Genomic DNA, 14,297 nt, shown 5'->3' with positions numbered 1-14,297 from the left:
GGGACTTGAGCCCAAGAAATATGAACACCCGGCGGGAGGGAAAGGGCTTGAACCACTGTGGCCGTCACTGCTGCCCCCACGGACACAAACGTGAGACGTACTTGCCCAAAGGCACAGAAGTCAAAGCCCCGGCGACGGCCCTGCCATGCACACATGGAGCTGTGATGGAGAACCCAGCTAAGGCCACGGGAAGGTCGCTACAGAGACGTCGATGGAGATTGGTGACTTTTTCTCCCAAAAGCTGCCGATTATACAGAGGTGCGAACCCCTCATTAACCAAAGGCCCGACCGTGCACTAAACATCCCTTCATCCCCGCACGCATTCACACAATAAGAAGGGGAACAAAAAGAAGGGAGAAACATTGGTTTAACACGCTGTCCCCGGGCTTTCTCTCTCTGCCATTCAGTCCCCTTCTTCTGCTCCCAGTCTTCCCACAGGTCAATCCCCACCCCCGCCCCCATAACACCATCAAAACCCGGCACCACTGACGGCAGCGGTTCCATTCAGCATAGAGATTTATGATCTCTAATAGCTGGCAAATGGACCCGGGGTGGGGGCTGCCTCGAGGGGAGGCCCCGACTTATTTTCTTTAAATCCGAAGAAGAAAAGGCACCAAACAAGGGGCAGCTGAGCAGGGCTGAGGACGGGGGACCGTCGGAAACATTTTCAAGCTTGCCATCTGGGTCGGGTGGGACCCTTCATACCGTCTGTCAATCTTCAACCAGAAACCCACCCCCACGGACATGGCTGTCGGGTGTAAAAGGACGTGTTACGATAGAATAAGTGACGACTGTCACCACTGACACTCCACTTCCTGAACGGTTTTGGGGACATTTTGGCAAGAAGTAGCTTTTATAACTCTGCAACAATCAGGCGGTCAGCTGTCTCCTGATCCTCGGTGGTGCTGCTGGTGGAAAGCCCCACTTGGGCCCTCCACCCTCTACTTTATAATCCTATTCCCATAATCCTCAGAGGTCAGCGCTGCAAGAAACAGTCCCTGCTCTCTCTATAACAGACTCCCCTTTCCTTTTAAGGCGAGAGAAGGGTGTTTTTCAAACTGCATTATTGGAGTAAGAAGAAAAAACTTCCAGGAAAAGCACTTCAGGGCCCTAAAGAGGTTAGGCAGAAATAACAGCAGACAAAGAGATTCATCACATTCATCACACACACATGAAACCATGAAAAGAAATTCAACTATTGACGAGGAGATTAATTTTTATTTTTACTTAAAATGATTATGAAGATAAGAAATGTGCTCAGTTTATTCAAGATTCAAAAGTTTTCTTACCAATTATCTACCTGAGCTTCTTTTTCTTTGATTGAAAGGAACGGTTCGTCCTTTTGGGGAATACATTAATTTGCTTTCATGCTGAGGGTTGGATGAGATGGTCAATACGTTTTGTGTCTGGGTAGATCTCTTCACACAAGAGCTGTAACCCTGAAATGATCTAGAAGCAACCTGGACGAGTGTTATGTGAGAATGCAAACGTGTGAATCAGTTGAACCCAACAGAACCCGACTGCAAAGTCTCTATAATATCCAACTGAGCCCATTTGTGGATAAAGTTACTCATTATTCAGGGTCAAAATCAGTAGTTTCAAGTGTTCTTCTTTACGGCTTCATGTTCATTCTGTAAGTTACAGTAATTTAGAGTAGAGTAGTAGTAATGCATTAGGACACACCTTCAAGACCGGTTTGCTAAATATTGTCCAATAATGAGATAAAACCGGTCCGCAAGGCACAAAAGGTTGCGGGCCGCTGCTTTAGAACATGACGACCTTGTGATTGATAGATTGTTACCAAAGTGTTGCCTTCGACTTGTCTGGGGTTTTGTCTTACCATTGTAACCGTTTCAGTGTATTTTCAGTTCATGAAAGCAACATTGTTTTCTGTTTCCACAAACCAAGATGGCAAAAATATCCCATACAACCAAAGTTGAGGCGTCTCAACTAGAGTAAAGTCCCCAAAACAACGGCTGACGTCACAGTGACTGCGTTGACTTCATCTGCACCTACACACCAACGTAAACACTGTCTACACACGTACCCAGTTAAAAAAACGCTAACTAGGGCTCTGCAGCAAAAATCATTTATAAAAAGGGGCCATGCTTCACCTGTAATGGAACTGTAAGTTATCACAACCCTGGCAGCTGTTCCACCGAAGGAGATCATTTTATCGTAACGACACCCGCCGTGCCAGAACCCGACAGGCGCCCTGATGAGCCGCTGCATCTGCAGCTGTGGCTGCGGTAAACCTGGCGTCAAAGATAAGAATTCCCCCCAGTTCGGCCACGAAATGCTGAGAGGATTTCTATTAGACGCGACGACTATGTCAGGGGCGATGATGTTGTCAGCGGACGGGACGGCCTGAAGGCTCTCCTCGGCCCCGTTTCCTCTCTCAGCACAAACTTGCAGTGATCCAATTCCAAGCATGCAGCTGTAAATATCAGGGAGACTGCAATCAGAAAGCATCAGGTGCACACTGGGATACAATCACATCCACGTGGGGCGATGACATGACAGATTGTCTTTTGGCTTTAGAATGGATGCGGGACAGATTCACACTCACAGCCACAGAAATGTACTGTAAGGAAATTAATACTGGCCACATCCCACATGGCTGCGTGGTGGCTGTCGGTATTCAAGAAAACAGCACACATACAGCTGGTGGGGAGGTTCTTGAGAAACCTCGAAATTGGTGCAATAAATGTTGTTGTTTTGAGCATCAAATGAAAATGATAATAGCAGATCTCCAAGGGGCCGGGGAGTCATCTGTCATTCTAATCTGCTCCCAGTGCAGCAGCACTGCTGACGGCCACCACATCAGGGAACTAAGAAAGTTTCTGAGAACGTTTAGAGAAAGAGATATCAAGTACAGCACAGACACCTTGAAATTGTAAAACCTCACAAATTATCTCCGACAACTTATTTTTTAAACAATCGGGGAGGAAATTGTGATACAGGTTTATTCTGAATCTACATCCACGTCTTCCTGTTACACATTCGAGTGAGGCTGTTCTAAACAGCACATGAATTCTTGACTCGCGCTAAACTAATCATTGAATTAGGAATAACAGAACACTGGTGTCAGATCAGTTCAGGTTAAATTGCTCAAAAAGAAGAGATTGGATCGGAGCATCATTTTCAAGAACCAAACCAGAAACCAGATTGCAATCAGATTTTTCCACCAGCTCAATCATGGAATGGCTCACAAGTCCTCAGAGAAGGGGATTGCTGACAGACTTTGGAGTAAACGTGAGGACATTTTATTATGAGTGGGTCCGACGCCATCCGTGACCCACTCTGTTGTGTTTGTGCTTTTATCTTTTTTTTCCTCGCAATATCCTTCATCACTGAATCATACGCGAGACGTCAGCCAGGTTTGCCCTACACGGAATAGTTCCATGTCGCTGTGTGCTCTGCACTCATGATTCACTTACCTCTTCTACGAAAAACACACCAGCAGTCAGTCACAACTCTGCCGCGAGGTCAGACCTCTCACAACGCAGTGGAAGGTCACAAATGGCCGTATTTCCCATTGGTCTTTTTTTTTTAGAGTGGTGTTTTCTCCTTGTCACAGTCTCAGCACTTCTGCACTGCTGCCGCGTTCTGGCAGCGGTGCCCTGTAAGACGACACGGGGGAGGACAGGACGGGAACGATCCGAGTGAAAGCCGAGCACTGCCGCTCACCTTGGGCATCCGCTGAGCCCGCCGAGCCGGGCCAGGCCGGGACGGGACGGGTTGCCATGACAGCAAAAACAGGCCATCCGGGGATAGCTGAAGACTTTTGGTCAACAAGCCCAAACCCAGGCTTTACTGTGCTGGAAAAGTCAGCAGGTCATGTTCCCGAAAAGTGATGTGGACTTGATTATCTCAACATGTGAGGGTGATAGTAGTAATCAGCACATCGATAGAAGCAGTACAAACGTTACTAATTAAGACTTTTTTTTCAGTTAATCTAAAAACAAATGGGTCATGCTGTGTTTTTGGCTTAAGGCCGGGTTCTTTCAAATCCATATTATTACTTTGATCACTTTTTTTTAATAACTTGTTTGAACTTTATTCTTCTCTTTACGGTTAACAACGGGTTGTTAACAAACAGGAGAATAAAGCCACTTTAAATCCAAAGTAATTACAGGAGCGTAAACAATCCAAAATAAATACATTTTTACCAGGATTACTGCAATGAGATTATGTTACTTTGTTCCCATCATCTGTCTTTAAGAACTGATCTTGGAACTGAGACAACCACAGAAATCTGGGGAAGCCACTTGCGTACTTGATTTATTTGAGCAATCTTACATGCTCGTCAGGCAGAGGAATCTGAGGCAGGCCTGCAGAGAGAGAGAGCGACGGCCATGGCAGGAGATTATCTCGCTATAACATAGTCCCAAAGCTGACTGGGACCCCCATCCGATTTGAGCTCAATGTGGAAATCCTTTTAATTCCTGTAAGTGAGACAAAGCGAAGACACTCTGCTTTGAGAGGAAAGCTTTAAGCTTCTGTACACAAAACAGATGAAGGACAACCGAGAGAATAAGCAATGGGCTGTACATGATCTCTTTAATTTGCACAGAAAGAAATGCTACTTAGCAAAAAGAAATGAGCAGCCTAACCCTAACCCACAAACCAAACGTTCACCATACATGGTTTGGCGTTGGTGTCGAAAGAGCAGCAGAAAACGCTGTTACATCTGAATAACGAGGGTCTCAAATTGCATTGTACACACCGCAGCCCGCTATGACTTCAGTGCCAGCTCTCCAGGGGGCGGACGAGAACAAGGAATAAACGGTGCTTCCCTAACAGCGAAGCAACAAATAGAAAGGCAAAATTATCTGAATGCCAGCAAACATCTTGGAGTTTAAAATCCACGTGTAGACGGCCCCCTAAATCCAGCGCCCACAAGCCCGAACATCTGCGCCGGCAGTCGCCAGCTTCCGTTTGTGGTGGTCGTCAACGTTTGCCATCTGTCCCGGGAAAGACTTAACTTCTCTTCCAATGGGGCAATGAAAGAGTTGGCGGAGTTGAGCGCCCGGTGTGGAACATTCCCTAACAGGCAGCGCTTGATTGGAGAGGCAGAAATCAGTTAACGCGCGTGCACACACACACACACACACACACACACACACACACACACAGGCTTATTGTACCCGTGTCAGCAGTGCACCTGCCAGCCTTCACAGCAGACCTGATGTGCTTATGGCATCGGAATACGTATGCGTGTTTGGAACTGGGAGAACATTCCTATGGTGACTTTAATCTCTGTGACAGAAAACAGATATTTTCCATTGTGTGCTTCATAGGTCCCTCGAACCTCTAAGAAAACCCCAAAACAGCAGGTCGACAAATACGTCCCACACTCTCGCACACATCCAATGCACACGCACGCCATCGGGAACAGCCCGTCCCCGTCAGCGGCTCCGTAACCATGACTGTGGGAAGGTATTACAGTCCCAGCCTTCAGGAATGAATGGACCCGCCGTGTGTCTTTGATCCCCCCGGCGGATCAGAGAGACGCAGTGAAACGGGAAGCAGTTTTAAACATTGGTGCTTCATCGCTGCGTTGCAGTTCAGGAAGTGATCCTCTAATCTGGTCCTGCTGACATACGCAGACCCCAAATAAATAGCCTATTGATACACGCTGGCGCTGCCTTCACAATAGAGGCATCTTGTCAGATGGTCACATTCACTCTATCCGCACTCACTTCATGCAACCATTGGCCAGGTGTGCAAAGTTTAGAAGATAAGCAGGGTTTAAACCTCCTACTAAGCTCCACCAACCTCCACCATCTAGACGTGGTGGTCTGTTTAACTGGTCCAGCTTAACCACGATCAGAACAATAGGCCCTCAATTAGTTTGTTAAGCCTCAATGCTTGAAACATGAAACTCTTCCAAACACAATTAGGTCACAGCCAGCAGTGACAAAGGCTCACTGAAAAACACTCTAAGCTCCTCGATCTTCTTTTGCTGATTTGCCTCCATTTTTGGTGTCAGTATTGCACAACAAATGACTTAGCGCTTTGAGACAGAGTTGATCCAAAGAGATGAAAGCGTTGATAAGCAGACTGAGACTGAAGCTGCACGTCCACTTGAAAGCTGGTGGCGACTTAATAACATAAAGATGAAAGAGTGAGAGAGGTAATAAGTGAAAGAGAGTTGGAAAAGAAAGCAGACACGTCCGGGATAATCTGATTTTACAAAAGTCCTTAAAGGCAGCATGCACACACACCAGGGGCTTGTTAAGTGGGTGTTTTGTGCTGTCAATACAACTGCCTCCCCTTGACCTCCAGTGATGGATTTACATTTTCAGGCGTGGCGAGTGCTAACATGCTGTATGTGCACACACACCTAAAACACACAAAGCATATGGAGGTTTCCAGATCATAAAGTTGTTTGACTGTCAAAAGAGACACTTTGGTGAATTCATTGCAGCGGTGGAATGAAACCAATTAGGAGTAAACACGCACATCTTCTTTCTCACATTTACAGATCGACATGCAGGCAACAGTCGCCTGCTATTTTTATCTCAGCAAAAAAGCAGAGACCGTATTCACACTGTGCCAACTAGAACGGTGCCTTTCATTAAGGAAATCTATTTAGAGCTCAGCAGTGGACCAAGGCGGAGGAGCAGGAAAAGATGAGCTTAGATTAAAAAATCTCAATGAAAAACATTTGAGGCTCCTTCTGTTTGTTCATCCCCACACGGGCCCCCGGCGTTTTTTAATGACGTCGGGCGGGGCGCCGACAACTACTTTCACCATCCTCAATGAAGACAAGGTGGTTGGACACAGCATCGCACCAGAGTGGTTGTGGTTGACTGAGCTCCAGGACTCAGCTGGTGTCAATCACCAGCCAGGAGTTAGACGAGCAGGTCGGCAGACCGTGACCCCACCATCTGTGTGTGTGTGTCTCTGTGGCAATTAGCACGACATGCATATCAATATCACAAAGGTAAGTATAGGGGGGGAAAAAATACTCATCTACCCAGTGTGTGGGGAACAAATTAAGAAAAGACAAGGGAGACGGGAAATTGCTTTGGTCACACGTTTAAAATAATATCTTTTTCCATTTGTTGAACTCCGATCAGATCTAGTCTTTGAGCCCATGCAGCTGAAATTGAAGAACCTCACGGATGCATAGAAATACCTTCAGAACAGCTGCATCCACAGTGACCGTTATGATCTCACCGTCTAAGCCTCCTTCTTCTTTTAATGAAGGTGAAACTGACGGGGCGTGGCGAGTCACGCCATGCCTGCTCGCACCGGTAAACGCAGCTGAGGGAAATCCTCATCCATTAAGTGCCTGTTACCTGGGCGCTGGGCCGTTCATTTCAAGTGTACTCAAAGAAAAAGAAAAAACTGAAGAGGATGCCAGCTGCGTTGCGCACGCAGACGACCAGGCAAGAGGGCACAGGCAGACAAAACACATTTGATTAAGGACCTCTGTCAGGGTTGGGTAGGGAGGCAGGACTCAAATGCAGACTTTAGAAAACAAAAGACTTTTAATAGTCAAAAGCAAAGGGGCAAAAACGCACACAGGAACCGTGGCAACCGTGGTCATTTGGCCGGCTCCGGAGCGGCAACTGCAGGGCACGGAACGTCTCTGGAATGGCTGGCTCGGGGACACGGGAACACCTCCGCAGTCGGCGGCGGCGGCTCGGGGACACGGGAACACCTCCGCAGTCGGCGGCGGCTCGGGAACACCTCTGCAGTCGGCGGCGGCTCGGGGACACGGAAAACCTCCGCAGTCGGCGGCGGTGGCTCGGGGACACGGAACACCTCCGCAGTCGCCGGCTCAGCCCCCTCCATAACCCCCTCCTCAAGGGCCGGATCCCAGGCGGCCCTCAAATCACCGACGGGAGGGTGGGAGAGGACCACGGGATGGGGAGGGAGGGAGCCTGAGTCTCTGAGCGGGGACTGGAGGCGTCGGGGACATGAGTCTCGGAGCCGGTACTGGCCGAGTCGGGGTCGGGGCTGAGCGTCTCGGGGCCGGTACTGGCCGAGTCGGGGCCGAGAGTCTCGGGGCCGGTACTGGCCGAGTCGGGGCCGAGAGTCTCGGGGCCGGTACTGGCCGAGTCGGGGTCGGGGCTGAGCGTCTCGGGGCCGGTACTGGCCGAGTCGGGGCCGAGAGTCTCGGGGCCGGTACTGGCCGAGTCGGGGTCGGGGCACTGCGGCGGCCCAGCGGGAACGGGGGATCGCTTCTTCCCCCTGCCAGGACTCCTTCTGGGGTTTAAGAGGTCCCAGAGGTCGAGACAAGCCCTTCGATAGCTCCAGGGACCGAAAATAAAGTCTGTTCTACGCTGCCAGAAGGGACTTCTTACGTCCAGGTAGTTCGGTCCGAAATCTGGCAGCGGGTCTCCTGAGTTCCTTCGTGGTCGCGTCATTCGGTCAGGGTTGGGAAGGGAGGCAGGACTCAAACGCAGACTTTTTAGAAAACAAAAGACTTCTAATAGTCAAAAGGCAAAAGCAAAGGCCAAGGGGCAAAAACGCACACAGGAACCGTGGCAAAAATACAGGCAGGGACCAAGAAACATCCACGACGATTGACAATGACGCAACGAGTGACAGGAGACACACACAGCTTAAATACACTAGGGAGGTGCAGGTGATTGGACACAGGTGGAAACAATCAGACAATCACAGACGATGACAGGACAAGGCAGGAAGTGAAGTTACCCAGGGAGACAAGAAGCAGAAAACTACAAAATAAGACAGGAAATAAAACCACCGTGACAACCTCGCTCTTCTCTCTGGACCACTGAATGTCGGGCTGACGAGTCCCTTGCAAAGCATGACGGACACCACTGGGAACAGGTGGCTTCCCCGCCATTGAGTCTCCTTTAATTATTGACGCTAGTTGGGCTTTTCTGACACCACGGCCCACTGCCATTATTTCAGTTGCTAGGTGACGGGGTGGTGATCATAAATCAAAGACCACGCGGCACACAGTAAGTCCCCCGGGCCAGACGACATTCCTGAAGGATCTGAAAGACTCGTATTTGTGGTTTGAATAACTTTTGGATCATAACTTGAATTCAGAAGCTTTGTCAGGCCACCAAGCAAGAAAATGAAAGGGGGAGACACTTCCATGAAAAGTATGCAGCCATGTGAAAGTGTTTAATAACTAATCTCCTTGGGCCGCGTGCCTCGGGCATTTCAACATGCCATTGGGAGCAGGTTGTCAGCACAAAAGGCAACCGAGGACACACGCACGGACCTCTTTCTCACACTCACACACAAGTCCAGAGTCAAAGAGAAGTCTTCTTCAATTTCAACAAGTGACACACGTTTGTGCTGCAAGGCTGCAGTAACAACGCAAACCAATATTGTCCTTTGGAAAGAAACTGCAATGATATACAGTCTACAGTTTGTATACACCTTGTCTCTACAGGTTCGTCACCTTCTTTGAGTTTGTTGGGTTTACAAGCACTGGGACATTCCCAGTTCCCTTCAATAAATACTTAGGGAATGTGCGCTCTGCGTGAAGCCCACCATAGTAACCAAATCACTAACTGTGCTAGGACAACGAGACAGACATCGGGGCTCTGTGTATTCCTCTTGTTAGAGATGAAGACCAGAAGCAAGAAATACTGAGCAAAAACACAAAAGAACTAAAAAGGGTCCTCGAGGAACAGTGGAATGGGGAAATCCCTCTGCCAGGCTTCCCAGGGAGGTTGCAGTTTACGCCCATGCCGTTCTAAAACTTTGTTCTTTCACTCTTGGACATTGGTGGGAAGTTTGAACACTAAATTCGAATCAGTTCAACCTTGAATCGCGGTAGACGTTCATGCCAGATTTGCGAATATTCCCGAGATATTACATTCATGGCAATTGACCGACGGACAACCCCAAAGACATACAGCAGAGTCAACTTTAACAACACATAAATTACATGTAATCCAGCTTCCATGGCCGCGATCTTCCCAGATTGGTATGTGTGTGTGTGTGTGTGTGTGTGTGTGTGTGTGTGTGTGTGTGTGTGTGTGTGTGTGTGTGTGTGTGAGTGTGACAGAGGAAATGCAGAGGCACTGTGATTATGAGGGAGGCAGAGAGGGCAGACTCCCTCTGTGTTCCGTTTGTTTCAGGCGATAGCGACACGAATCAAAGCGGCCTGTTTGCTCCCTGACTTCCTGCGCGCAGAGGAGGGAAGCACTTATACAGCAACAAAATCCTCCCCGGGGAGAAGGAAAGAGGAGTGAAGGGGAAAGCGGACAGAGCAACCCAGCACTTTGATTCTGGCCCACGACGGTCTGAAATCCAGAAACCGATTCACACGGGGGGGGGGGCGCTCAGAAATGATACGACGGGAAGGCTTTTGTGCACTGCCCAAACGGATTTAAAGACAACAGAACAACTGAGGACAGTCAGAGTCCTCAAACAAACAAAAAAAGAAGGATGCTGGGGCTGAAGATGATGCTGTCCGTCCTCTGGTGTGTAAACATTGCTAATGGGATGGACAGAAACTAATGCGCCCTGCGTTTGACGAGGCAGGGAGGCCAGAATTGGTTAACACAAGAGATACATCGTCATCTTCATCTCACATCTTACATTGCCAGTGTATTACATTTCCTGTAACATCTTGTCTCAGACATCTAGAGTAACACCATGGATACTTTTCACATAAAGAGCCACAATTAAAATGTGTCGGAAAAGCAGGCTGACGGTTAATCGCAGGATTTCTCTTTGTAATCCTGCCTCCTCCTTTTGGCCAGTGTGAAAAGCGGAGGCGAAAGCAGCCCATGCGATGTAATTCTTGACGGGACGAACTACACATGCGCCGGTCTTAGAGGCCCTTTTCTCTCTGATGCGGAGACGCGTTCAAAGCCCTGCTTTTCCTCGTCTTTTGTGGCCCTTCATTCCTCTTCCATGAGTCGCAGAAGCCGGGGTCTGGGAGGTCAGCTCCCCCCGACAAATGGTGCGACTTATTGTGACGAAGAAGGAGGCGAGCAGAACAAAAGAGGTAAAAGGGCATTTGTTGCTGGCAGACCGAGCCAATCCACGTGGTTGTCATTTTTTGGGGGAAATTCAAAGCTGTGCCACACGCATAAAGGCAGGCTGTTTGAGAGGCCCACTTGCTGCCTGTCTATTGAATATGCTCCATTACTAATACAGCCGCCCACACACAAACACACACGCAGAAGCACCACACCCCTGCTCGCCTTTCACATAATCCCGTGGGACCTCCGTCCCTCCCCGAAAGAGTGAGCCTGACACGAGCCTGTGATTCAACCCTAAACATTCCCGCTGCGCGCGCACACACACACACACACACACACACACACACACCACCCCACCCCCCCCGAAAGTAGGGGGCACCAGGCAGGTGCTGCAGCGGACGGAGCCGTGCGTGTGAAGGAGTGTAAGTGTGTGTGTGTGTGTGAGAGATAGGAGGGGGGGGTGCATTTGCCGTCTGCCAGTCCAACATGCTGCATGCACAAAAAGCCGGTCTGGGTTCCTCTTCTCCTGGGGTTTCCTGGCCTTATCAATGTGCATGTGTCTTTGTGTGCGTGTCTGTGTGTGCGTGCCCACGTGTGTTTCTTACAAGACCGTTCTGACTGGTGACAATGTCGGATTATGCCCCCCCCTCCAATTGCATTATCAGGGTCAATGTGAGCCGCCGACACACCCTCGGCCTCCGGGGTTCTCCCGCTCCTCTCCTCTCGGCCCTGCGGGTGGTTGGTGCGACAAAGCCGCGGCTCGCTTACATGTTACGCTGTGATTGCTACCCAGCAGGCAAAGGATTTAAACCAGCGTCCGGCAAGATTTTGATCTAAAAATATATTTGCCTGATCCGCCTGAATCACAAACTGGGGCTGCAGTCTTCTTCAGCTGAGATCTAGTAGTTTCACCTCATTTAGACAAATGAAATTCCAACAGGAGGAGACAAATCAAAAGCAATCAGTGATGCCAAAACGTACAGACTGCAGCGAATGAGCGCTCAGCGCTTTTAGGATGCTCCGAGCTGCACGGATCAGACAGGATGCCAAACGTGCGTGACGTTTAACACTTCAATATGTGATTTGAAGCTGGAGTTACATTGTTTTTTTCTGACAGCTACCTCTTTGGGCCAATGTGAAACATTTCTCAGTGCAGCTTTAAGTCGGTTATAGACAAAGCCACTTTTACAGCATAATTACAATGCTGAGGCCATGGTGCATGCATCCAGATATTTCAAAGTAATTAATAGAAATGTACTGTACCAAAGCAAGAGGTAAGTTTTTCTCCAATGCTCCGGGTACACAACTACATCGAAGTTCCTTCAAAATATTCCCCATGTTTCATGACCTTTAACCACGAACAATGCAGCGTCTCATCTGGTCGACACATCTGCGTTGGTCAAAGCTAATAATGCAGGTCACCCACAGTTCACGCTCAGATGGGGGCCTCCAAAGACAACACTGCTCCACAATGAATACAAGAAGACGGTGAGTGACTCAAGCCGCGGCAGCTTGCAAGTATACATACCTTGTCAAACAGAGACTTCCATTGCTGGGGCGAGGAAAGAGAAAGGAAAGAAGCAATGAGTGACAGAGTGGCAATAGAGAGGCAAAAACAAATCTCAGAGGCAGGTGCTGGAGTGGAGAGGAGCATCTGTTAGGAAATGATAAGTCTAGGGCCAAAATGACTTCCCTCTAATTGCAGTCTAGAAATCCCCTGCAGTGATTATCTGATCATTGTGTTCAATGAGACAGAGCAAAAGACAATAAGGTACAAAGCCTACAGGGTTTCTTATTAGGGGCTATTTGAATTAGCAACGGCGTGTGTGCGTGTGTGAGTGAGCATTCCTGAAGGATGTGCTGTGTGTCTTTGTTGGCTGCTCCCCTTACCTCAGTATTCTAAATCCTTTCATCTCCAGTAATGCCATGACATTTAGATAAACCTTCAGAACTTAATTGTTGGCTCATGCTTTGACATTCAACTCAATACAACCACCCTACAGCGTGGATTTGCTCGTGCGCAAAAAAAAGCGCGTCCTGCTGCGTAAGATCCACAAGATAAACTAGCGGAAAGGGGGAAGCAGTGTATCATAGGTCCCTGTGTGCTCAGTGTACTCACGTCCTCTGGAGCGACGGGGAGAACGTCGGTGCTTTCCAAAACCTCGATCTCTTCGCCCTCCGCGTTGGACGCCACCGCCGGGGAAGAGTTCACGGGTAACTCCCGGGTTGCGCCCGCCATCCTCGGGCGGCTCTTCTCCGAACGACCGCGCGGAGAGCTGCAGCGACCTCAGGAGCGAGTCCACATGGACCACAAACCCATTTCGGCCACTAAGTTTGCAACCAGAAGCAGGTTGAGAAGAAGCAGAGCATCACCTCCAAGTCGGAGCTGTCTTGCCTTGCGGAGGGTCGGTCCTGGAGAAATAACAGTATGCGCAGATCAATTCCAAATAAAAAGGTTATTCCATGCGCGCCCCCACGCGTAAAATCAATCTTAGTCACCAGCTGAGGAAAAAGTTGATCTGAATGATTGTTTAGTAATAAATCATAACAAAATAATAGTGCTGGGCCACCGTCCGCCACATCGTTAAGTCAGCTTGTCACAGCGGTTTGCGAGAGCTGGAGGAAAGCCTGCTGGGCGCGCTGGGTCGCCAAGAACAGAGAGGCAGCGGTCCAAGTTTGTGAAGCAGCTGGAGGGGGCGGGGGGGTCGGGGATGGGGGGGCGACGTTTCGCAGAGCGAGTCTCGTCACCTCGACAGAGGCGACTCAGCAGCGGTAGCGATGGAGGCGGCGGCGAAGCGCAGATCCATCTGAAAGAAATGATGACATCATCAGACACTGGAGATAACATGAGACGGAGCGAAGGGGGGACAGCCGGGACTTGGATGAGACTTGTGTAGGGGAAGCAGGTGTAACTCAACTAAAACATCTTCCGGGAAGCTGCCCAATTATGTATTTTCTGGTGCGTCATGATACCTGGCACGCAGGGGAGACATCCGCCTGCTTTCCACTGCGCGTGCCGACGAGGAAGCCTCAATGGGAGTCGGGGGGAAGAGTGGGGGAGAACGGGGGGGGGTGTTGTAACACGTACCGACCGCCTGCGTTGGGACTGTTGCTCGGTTCAGCTCCAGGAGACACCGGCACTCGGATCTGCACCAGCCGCGTGCGTCCCTCCGGGGATGGAGGGGGGTGTCACGGTGTGGTTCACTTCCTGTCTTATTTTGTAGTTTTCAGCTTCTTGTCTCCCTGGGTAACTTCACTTCCGGCCTTGTCCTGTCATCGTCTGTGATTGTCTGATTGTTTCCACCTCTCTAGTGTATTTAAGCTGCTTGTGTCTCCTGTCACTTGTCGGGTCATTGTCAA

At 49.4% G+C, this 14,297-nt stretch overlaps 1 protein-coding gene across 3 annotated transcripts in view; it reads right to left on the bottom strand.

Annotated features, from left to right (window-relative positions):
* The window catches only part of rhbdl3 (rhomboid, veinlet-like 3 (Drosophila)), a 41,343-nt gene extending 27,198 nt beyond the window's left edge, over window positions 1-14,145 (bottom strand). The window contains exons 1-3 of one of the 3 annotated variants that reach the window (XM_040187262.2): window positions 14,026-14,145; window positions 13,057-13,744; window positions 12,466-12,489 (exon numbers count right to left, since the gene is read on the bottom strand). In XM_040187262.2, the coding sequence (XP_040043196.1) occupies window positions 12,466-12,489; window positions 13,057-13,176 (144 nt within the window). In that variant the 5' untranslated portion in view covers window positions 13,177-13,744; window positions 14,026-14,145. Of the gene's footprint in view, window positions 1-12,465; window positions 12,490-13,056; window positions 13,745-13,910 lie in introns of all 3 variants that reach the window. The other 2 variants (XM_040187263.2, XM_078080261.1) reach the window with 2 other exon arrangements.
* Between the last annotated feature and the right edge of the window lie 152 nt (window positions 14,146-14,297).

Source organism: Gasterosteus aculeatus, chromosome 9, assembly GCF_964276395.1.
Source record: "Gasterosteus aculeatus chromosome 9, fGasAcu3.hap1.1, whole genome shotgun sequence".
NCBI classification, from domain to species: domain Eukaryota; kingdom Metazoa; phylum Chordata; class Actinopteri; order Perciformes; family Gasterosteidae; genus Gasterosteus; species Gasterosteus aculeatus.
This window is presented reverse-complemented; position numbering and strand designations above follow the sequence as displayed.